The sequence below is a fragment of the Copadichromis virginalis genome, linkage group LG15 (genome assembly GCF_057382275.1).
Source record: "Copadichromis virginalis isolate Kocher_CV1m ecotype Utaka linkage group LG15, C_Virginalis_male_GT1.1, whole genome shotgun sequence".
In the NCBI taxonomy this organism is placed as follows: domain Eukaryota; kingdom Metazoa; phylum Chordata; class Actinopteri; order Cichliformes; family Cichlidae; genus Copadichromis; species Copadichromis virginalis.
Genome location: NC_140632.1, coordinates 37,679,512 through 37,689,037, shown reverse-complemented (window position 1 = coordinate 37,689,037; position 9,526 = coordinate 37,679,512). Strand labels below are relative to the sequence as shown.

General features: G+C 43.3%; 1 protein-coding gene across 1 annotated transcript; it reads right to left on the bottom strand.

The window, feature by feature from the left end:
* Nucleotides 1-5,241: 5,241 nt before the first annotated feature.
* Nucleotides 5,242-8,574, bottom strand: nmur1a (neuromedin U receptor 1a). Its single transcript, XM_085431166.1, has 2 exons — nt 7,645-8,574; nt 5,242-5,890 (listed from the first exon to the last, which is right to left on the bottom strand). Exons 1-2 carry the CDS (start codon nt 8,555-8,557, stop codon nt 5,511-5,513), a joined length of 1,293 nt encoding a protein of 430 aa, XP_085287292.1. The 5' UTR covers nt 8,558-8,574; the 3' UTR covers nt 5,242-5,510.
* Nucleotides 8,575-9,526: the final 952 nt, after the last annotated feature.

Below are 9,526 nucleotides of genomic sequence, written 5' to 3'. Positions count from 1 at the left end.
AATTTGCCTCAATTTAAACTTGTAAAAGCAAAAGCACACGCTGGCAAAATGCCAAAGCACTTACCCTATTATTTTCTACTTGCTACCCCACACTGCCTTCAGCTAGACATGTGGTGTTTTGCAAAGCAGCGCAACACTCAGCATCCCAGGAGCCTGCAGCACTTGCTAAAAGGGTCCTCTGTGGAAAAACAGTGACGTTAACATGCTGAAATCTGCAGCTTTTCTGAGTTATCTTCTAATGTAGACCTTTAGGTGCTTTGTTATGTGATATGTTGTTCTGGCACAGAAACAAAGTACTCAAAACTGTTTTTGGGGGGAGAATAAAATGGTAAGTGGCTGATTAATCGACATGAGGCCAATTTTCACTGAGAGTACCATGAGTACCATGTGACACGTGCCAGGACACGCTGACTTGAAAATCATTTAGAATGTTGACCCCATCATCTGCATGTCTGCAGATAAGATTGTTTTAGCTGTTGTCTTCGTAATGATGAGAATATGGATCCTATAACTTGTTATGTGTTTCTTGACCACAACACATAGTCTCTTCTTTTCCTTGTTTCTGTTACACACAGGTGGCTGTTAAAGTTAAAGTGAGGCGATTTGTTTTTTGTTTTTTTTGTCTTTTTCAGGTGTGGTGAGGCTGAAATAAGGACAATAACGTGAACTGTTGTGACGCATCATCACTCACCTAGTTGCTATTGTTATGAAGTCCCTTTGCTAATAACAGGAACGACAGGAGAGTGTGGAAGTGGGACCTTAGCCGGCTGGTGAGAAAGTTTAGGTGAATTTTCACTACATGCTTGACCAATTAAAATATAAAGTCAAGCTTTGCCATTCCTACATTTCACAGTGGGGCTAATCACTGTGAAAGTAACATTTTATTCCTGATACAAAACTAAACAAACAAATTCTAGACTCAATTTAAAAATGGGTTTGAATGTGTATTTTTAACACATTTACAGCCAAGATTGAATATGTTTTGTTTTCAACACAATACTCCGAAAAAATCCACTCAAAAGGTTTGAGTGTATATGTTACATCTTTGAGACTTTGAACGGCAACAGTGAGTAAAGAACATTTATATTACAACTCTAAGAAGTACACAAAGCATTAAAACACCAGTATAAGCAGTACACATACACATTTTTCAAATGCACATCAAGGTAGTTTGTGATGATAGAAATAACCAATATTTTGATATACATATTGTGTAGTTTACCTCTTACATCAAAAGACATTAATATTTTACATTCAAAATTATATTCATAGTATTTTAACAAATAACAAATAAGTTCAACACAACTGGTCATTTTATTATTTTGTCTGCAACCTGTATGTCTAGATTACTCCTCAATGATATCATCATTTAAAGCATTTTCTACTGTACACACAAATATGGCTTCTTTCTGACTTTCACATTTATTGGTTCACATAGAAACAAGTCTGACCACTTGGCAGCCATCTTGGTCATGTCTATTGGCAGAAATTTTGGAGTTATGTTTAAGGCCCTGCTTAAATAAACTGTTTTTTCAGTGGCCTCCTGCCGTTATTATATAAAGAAACCTGTAGATTTCAGGACTAGTTGAGTTCCACGCTTCTCTTTTGTAGTGCAAGTTGAGAATGCAGGTTCTCAGAATACACCGATGTCATCATTTAAAAGTATGCTATAACCAGCTATCCTTCATTCTAAAATGCTGCTGTGAGAGTACTAGACAGGGACTAGAATGAGCACATATATATACTTTTTATTTGCTCCCTGTTAAATCCAGAATCTAATTTACAATCCTCCCCCTGACATGCAAGATCTTAAATAGTCAGGGTGATCTTAAAGACCTCACAGGATCATATCATCCAAATCGAGCACTTCACTGACAGACTGCAGGCTTACTTGTGGTTCCTGGGATAAATAGAAGTAGATTGGGAGGTTTATATTGTTAACTGGTAATTATGTAACAATGTGCTTTTTGGAGTAACAACAAAGTAATGTAACCACATGTACTGCAGTGCTTTTTTTTTGCAATGTATAGTAGTGACCTGTATTGAGAACTTTATAAACCGATGGGTGTGTACATTCATGGAACATATTTTATAGCTTGATCAGCATAAATCAAATCAAATCACTTTTTATTGTCACATCACATGTGCAGGCACACTGGCACAGCACATGCGAGAGGAATTCTAGTGTGCGAGCCCCACAAGCAACAGAGATGTGCAAACACAACAACACAAACGAGCAAAATACAAGAATGGCCAACCTGAAACTAATAAATATATGTACAATATATAATAGTGTATGCATTTCTGGATGTGTATACTAAATATTTTCCTACGTGTGTGTGTGTGTGTGTGTATACACATTTTTACAAATTAAATAGTAAAAATAAATAAATAAATAATAATAATAATAATAATAATAATAATAATAATAATAAAATATATAAAATATACAGAGTTGAATATGTGCAAAACAAGTGGCATTTATATACAGTGTGGAGTGCATAATGTTGAAGTTCCAGTAGTGAAGCTGAGGTGTCTATGACGTGTTCAGCAGTCTGATGGCCTGATGGAAAAAGCTGTCTCTCAGTCTGCTGGTACGGGACCGGATGCTGCAGAACCTCCTTCCTGATGGAAGCAGTCTGAACAGTTTATGGCTGGGGTGACTGGAGTCCTTGATGATCCTCCCCGCTTTCCTCAGGCACCGCTTCCTGTAGATGTCTTGGAGGGAGGGAAGCTCACCTCCAATTATCCGTTCAGAGCACCGCACTACTCGCTGGAGAGCTTTGCGGTTGTAGGCGGTGCTGTTGCCATACCAGGTGGTGATGCATCCAGTGAGGATGCTCTCAATGGCACAGCGATAGAAGGTCCTGAGGATGCGGGGGCTCATGCCGAATCTTTTCAGTCTCCTGAGAAAGAAGAGGCGCTGCTGCGCCTTCTTCACTGTTTTGTTTGTGTGTACTGACCACGTAAGATCCTCAGCCAGGTGTACGCCAAGGAACCGGAAGCTGCTCACTCTCTCCACAGCAGCGCCGCTGATGGTGATGGGGGTGTGTACTTCTCTGCACCTCCGGAAGTCCACTATCAACTCCTTTGTCTTTGCGACGTTGAGGGCGAGATGGTTGTCTTGACACCAGTGGGTCAGGGCGCTGACCTCCTCCCTGTAAGCCGTCTCATCACCGTTGGTGATAAGACCCACCACTGTAGTGTCGTCCGCAAACTTCACAATGATGTTGGAGCTGTTAGTGGCTGTGCAGTCGTAGGTGTAGAGTGAGTACAGGAGAGGGCTCAGTACACACCCCTGTGGAGCACCAGTGTTCAGTGTGATGGGGGATGAGGTGATGCTGCCCAGTCTGACCACCTGGCGTCTGTCAGACAGGAAGCTAAGGATCCAGCTGCAGAGGGAGCTGCTCAGTCCTAGATCCTGCAGTTTCCTGTCCAGCTTCGAGGGAACGATGGTATTGAATGCTGAGCTGTAATCTACAAACAGCATCCTCACATACGTGTCTCTCTTCTCCAGGTGTGACAGGGCAGTGTGTAGTGTCAGGGCTATGGCATCATCAGTGGACCTGTTGTGGCGGTATGCAAACTGTAGAGGGTCCAGTGAGTCGGGTAGTGCAGAGCAGATGAAGTCCCTGACCAGCTTCTCGAAGCATTTGCTCATGATGGGGGTCAGGGCTACAGGTCGCCAGTCGTTCAATGAGGAGATGGTGGAGGATTTGGGTACAGGGACGATGGTGGCCATTTTGAAGCAGGCTGGGACTACAGACAGAGAGAGGGAAAGGTTGAAGATGTGCGTGAACACTCCAGCCAGCTGAGCCGCGCATGACCTGAGGATGCGGCCGGGAATCCCGTCCGGACCAGTAGCTTTGCGTGCGTTCACCTTCCTGAAGCACTTCCGCACATCCTCCTCAGACACAGTGTGCGCACTGACGTCATCCGCGGTGCGCACACTGTCCGGTCTCATGGTGTTCGCTGTGTCGAATCTAGCGTAGAATACGTTTAGATCCTCACACAGAGAGGCCGTGGTCTGCGGTGTGCTGGTTTTCCCTCTAAAGTCTGTGATCGTGTTTAGTCCCTGCCACATACTCCGAGGGTTGTCAAACTGTTGTTCCACCCTGTCCCTGTACTCACGTTTGGCTGCTTTGATCGTCTTCCGGAGTTGGTAATGTGCGTGTTTGTAGTCCGATGTGTTCGCGGAGGCAAAGGCGGTGTTCCGTGCCGCCAGTGCCGCGCGAACATCTCCGTTAATCCAGGGTTTTTGATTTGGGAAGGATTTGACTGTTCTGGATGGGACGACATCTTCCACGCATTTCCTGATAAATCCACAGACTGAGTCTGTGTATTCATCAATGTCTCTGGCGGCCACGTGAAACATTTCCCAGTCCGCGTGATCAAAACAGTCCCGCAGCGCAGACTCCGATTGGTCCGTCCAACAGTGCACCGCCCTCCGGGTTGGAGCTTCCTGTTTCAGCTTCTGCCTGTAGGCGGGCAGGAGCAGGATGGAGCAGTGATCTGATTGGCCGAATGGGGCGCGGGGGAGGGCTTTGTACGCATCCCGGAAAGAGGTGTAACAGTGGTCGAGTTGCCGGTTTCCACGTGTGTTGAAAAGGATGTGTTGATGGAGTTTTGGTGAGACTTTCTTCAGGTTTCCCTTATTAAAGTCTCCGGCTGTGATAAACGCTGCCTCTGGGTGTGCGGTTTCCTCGCTGCTGATCGCGCTGTACAGTTCCCTGAGTGCACGGTCAGTGTCGGCTTGTGGGGGAATGTAAACAGCCGTAATAATCACTGCTGTAAATTCCCTCGGTAGCCAGAATGGCCGGCACTTAATCATCAGGTACTCCAGGTCCGGTGAGCAGAAGGATTTGACCGGGTGCACGTTCGCATAATCACACCAGCTGTTGTTGATCATGAAACACACACCACCGCCTCTGCTTTTCCCAGTAAGATCCTGTGACCTGTCCGCGCGGTGCACAGAGAACCCCGGCAGTTGTATTGCGGAGTCCGGTACTTTGTCCGATAGCCAGGTTTCTGTGAGGCAGATCACGCAGCAGTCCCGCATCTCTCGCTGGAATGAGATCCGTGCCCGAAGCTCGCACAGCTTGTTCTCCAGAGACTGCATATTAGCCAGTAATAAACTGGGTAACGGTGGTCTGTAAGTGCGCCGTCTCAGTCGAACCAGAACGCCAGATCTTCTCCCTCTGCGTCGGCGTTTGCGGCCTCCAGGGCCAGAGAACAAAGCCTCCCCTCTTAAAAAAGTTTAGTGTTCATGTGGGGTGTGTGGTTTGCTGAGTTATGGGTTAAGTTTTCAAAACAGACAGCGGTCTGACAGCTTCAGCAGAGGAGTGCACTTTTTTTCTGCAACTCTTCCACTTAAGACTATTTTAGATATTTTGCTGATGCATCTGTGCAGACTGGATGTTGATGACAGCTGATGGATGCACTGGCTCAGAACAAGCAAGTCTCTCTTAATGTGTCCCCCATAACATGACATAAAATGTGTTTGTTTGTTTTTAACAAGAAAAACTGGTCTCATATTTCATTCTCACTTCTTCGTCTTCTGCCTCAACAACAGCAGCTCCGTTGCTGAGCGCCGCGTCACTCAGGGTACTGCGGAGCGTCACCCGGGTGACACTGAGCGAATGTTTTCTGGGAGTGATGGGATGTGGCCGATGGCACATGACCTCCTTGAACATTTCTCTAAAGCGTGTTGACATGAGGTTGTACAAGATCGGGTTGACTGCTGAGCTGAGATAGAAAAACACTCCGGAGGTGATGTGCACATACTGGAAGATTTCCAAGTGGGTGTCAGTCCAGTCACTGATGAAACTCCACATTAGCCGGTCAGTGTGAAATGGAGCCCAGCAGATTCCAAAAACCACAACCAAGACAACTGAAAAACAGCACGAGAGAGACAAGAACACAATGAGAGGGGATGTTTCAACATTAGTGTTTTCCTCATGCTTAACCGATGCAATATATGAGTATTTAAACCTTGATTTAGGTACCTGTGTTCATTTTTAGCCCTTTCCCAGCCAAATAACAGTCATCACTTCAAAGAACATCTCATACAAAAGACAACAAGACAACAAGAATTTTTCAAAATGCCAGACCACATTTTCCTCATCTCTAATTGTTGTTTGAACTTTAATTGTGCATTCTAATTAGTTGAGACATTATTCTGTCTGGCAGACTTGTCGACTGGATTATTGTGGCTGAAAATTACAACTAATAAAAAATGAAATGAAAAAAAAGATTTTTTTGTGTTACTTTGAAGCTAATTTCAGTTTTCTTGTGTCTTAACAGACTAACCGGCAGAGTACACGTTTTTTGAGGCATTTACATTTCCAAGGAAATTTATTCACCAAACTTGAGGATTGATTTTTATTTTAACAGAACCTGTCACATCGTTGAATAAAAAGATGTTTAAAAAAAGTGGCAATATTATAGATGCTGAAGAAAAATATGAGACACACTAATGAAAGAGGACGTAAGTTGAAAAGAGAACAGTTACCAGAAAAAAAATCTTCTGCTTTGTTTTGGCCCAACTTTTCAAAGGTCGGTTAAACTGTATCCAGAACATTCCCAGGGATTTATATCATCTCCTCAAGTGAATTCAGTGAAAATACTTCTTTTAGTGCTGCCATGTTCAGAAAAACACTCTGTTATTCCAAAGGTGTCTTGTACAGTGTGCACATCTCACCTTTGCACAGACAATGAATGAACATGAACACTTCCTGAATTTGGTTCAGTCTGTGTGACTGTACTCTAAGAGGTAAAACGGTAACTTCACATAGTTATGATCTGTTCTGAATTTTACAAAGCATATAAGATGTACATTGAGAAGAAGCTGTTAATTACAAATAAACTGACAGAACTAGCTTGTTGTATTTGGCTTGAACTATCTAGAATATTGTTTGCTTGAAAAAACAAGAAGCACACTGATGTTCATAATCACACAGTTGGACAGGTTTTTTTGCAGGCTCTGACTGCAAGTCCCCTGCTGGGTATCAAAAGCTGGAGCTGTTTCTGTTGCTTTCATCAAAAGCATTCAGTGACTTTTCTTGACAGTTGGGCACGAACTGCCTACCTTTCTTTGAGCTCCTTTGATCTCTTCCTTTCAGGCATATTGATGAAAATCTTCCAAGAATACTATGACCTGTTCAAAGTCACAACGCTTCGATATTTTGCACTTTGTTGAAGGAATATGACCTGAGAGGAGGATGACAATGACCCTAGAGGTCTTACTATCATGCAACCAAACGCTGCTTTGAAATAGAGGTCAATAAATTATGTCACATCTGAGAAAGATTGGCAATTTAACTTCACCTTCACCACTGAGTGATGCAAAAGCACACGTGAGCCATGACAAACCCTTTCAAAGCTATGTTTCTGATAGAATATAACAAAGTGACACTTGAGTTAACCCTTTCTTCTTGTTTTCCTTATTAAAAAATTTTTTTAATTGATTTATATCAGACTACAGACTTACTATCCATATGGGATGGGATTATGTGATCACACCAGCAGTGTCCCTAAAGGTAAAGTTAACTAACTCTAACTAAGCACTCAATTCTGCACAAACTACATAACAAGACTGTGAACTAGAAGGTAAAAGTTGGCACATTAGCAGATCCATATACTTACACAACATTTTAGTGACTTGCCGGCGACGTGCCTTCTGCTGCTGTGTGCGGATGTTACAGCAGCTATCTTGTCCGAAACCAGATTTTGGCTCCAGTTCCTGGTGCATCTTTTCACGCTTTAGCTGCAGCCCAATGAGCATGTAAAGAACACTGATTGTGAGCATGGGCAGAATAAAAAACAGCAAGGTGGTCATCTGGATTGTCAGGTTGTACATCCAGCGTGGTTTCACTAATGTGCACATGGCTGAGTCGGGAATCTCCACATTTATGGTTCCAGCAGGGTCTGTGGAACAACTGTGCAAGAAGACAATCCCATGCAGGCTTGTATTGGGCACAGCACACAAAACTGATACACCCCACACAGTGAGAATGACTCTCTTAGCATGAGTACGTGTCACATAATACTTTGCTCGCAGAGGGTGGACCACGGCGATGTAACGCTCTATGCTCAGTGCCGTCACGTTTAGGATGGATGCCAAGCAGACCGTCTCAAATAAGAAGGTCTTAAAGTAGCAACCTGCCGTTCCCAGAAGAAAGGGGTAGTTCTGCCACAGCTCATACAGCTCTAATGGCATGCCAAGTAGTAGCACTAACAGGTCTGACACGGCCAAGCTGAACAAGTAGTAGTTTGTTGGTGTCCACATGACTTTGTTGCGTGCAATGACGGTGCACGTCAGCACATTCCCCACAACGCCTACCAGGAAGATGATCAGATACATCAGGCAGATGGGGAGGAACACAGGTGATCGACGAGGACCCAGATATTTTTCCAGGTACCCCTCCTCTGTCAGATGTGTGAGATTATGAAAGGTCCCATTCACGGCATGAGTAATATTGGTGCACGCTTCTCCTTTAGGACAAAGCCACTCTTCGTTTTCAGTTATTAAATCAAATGAACAGTTGAAAGCTGACATCCTGCCAACTTAGCCGAGCTCACTGGCTGGAAAAAAGTAGAGGAAACCGTTATTAGCATCAATCCAGTTGAACACACAGTAGACAACACTGAATAGTGAGGATAAATAATGAGTTTCAAAATAAGTAAGGAAAGAATGAAGAACTGCGTGATAATTATTAAACTAAGAGTATTTCCTACCTCAACCCTGAACGCAGGACTATATAGCAGATAAAGAAAGTGTTACTTCTGGCACTTACCACATCACTTAATTGTCAGGTAATGTTCATCTATATGTATATGAGAATCATTACAGCACTGTGCAAAAGCTTTGAGCCACCTCCATTTCTTTATATCTAACCACCAAGGAGTTTTCCTTTTCATGTTTGCACCTGTTTCAGGAAGTAACCTCATGTTGCAAAAAAGAAAGAAAGAAAAGAAAATAAGAAAATATAAAGAAATCAGAGGTTGTGCAACAGATTATGAATTGATTACTGGATTCCTCATGTATTTGTATAGCAAGTATTATTTTTGCAAACGATTCCCTTATCAATTCCAGTCGCCCCGAATGATCTCACCACGCTCAAAAGTTTGGTTATACTTTACGAGAACGGATGACAACAGGGCAACTTGCAATACTTGAAAAGTAGATATTTCATTTAAGGGAGGAAACACTACGAATATGCAAAAGCATTTGCTCACAAAACACGTGATAACCTTAAATGAATGTCGTGTTTTTAATTCCGCTCCTTATTACCAAACCTGCCATTACTGTGCATTTAGGTGACCATGATGAGAGAGACAGAGTCTGGCTGGCTCAGATGCTGGCAGTTCTCACTGCAGTCTACCATTAGCGTCTCCTTTCAGACGAATGTCACCGAGCAGTGACTGAGTTTGTGGTCAAAGGCTTGCACCCATTTGCCACAGCAGATGCTCCGATTTTCGGTAAGTGAATGTGTTTAATTGTAGGCAGGGACATTACTGAATATTC

Coding starts and splice junctions, on each gene's coding strand:
- nmur1a (XM_085431166.1), bottom strand. CDS start 8,557: ATGTCAGCTTTCAACTGTTCATTTGATTTAATAACTGAAAACGAAGAG. Junction 5,891..7,644: donor GCAAGTCACTAAAATGTTGT/GTAAGTATATGG, acceptor GCTGTTTTTCAG/TTGTCTTGGTTGTGGTTTTT.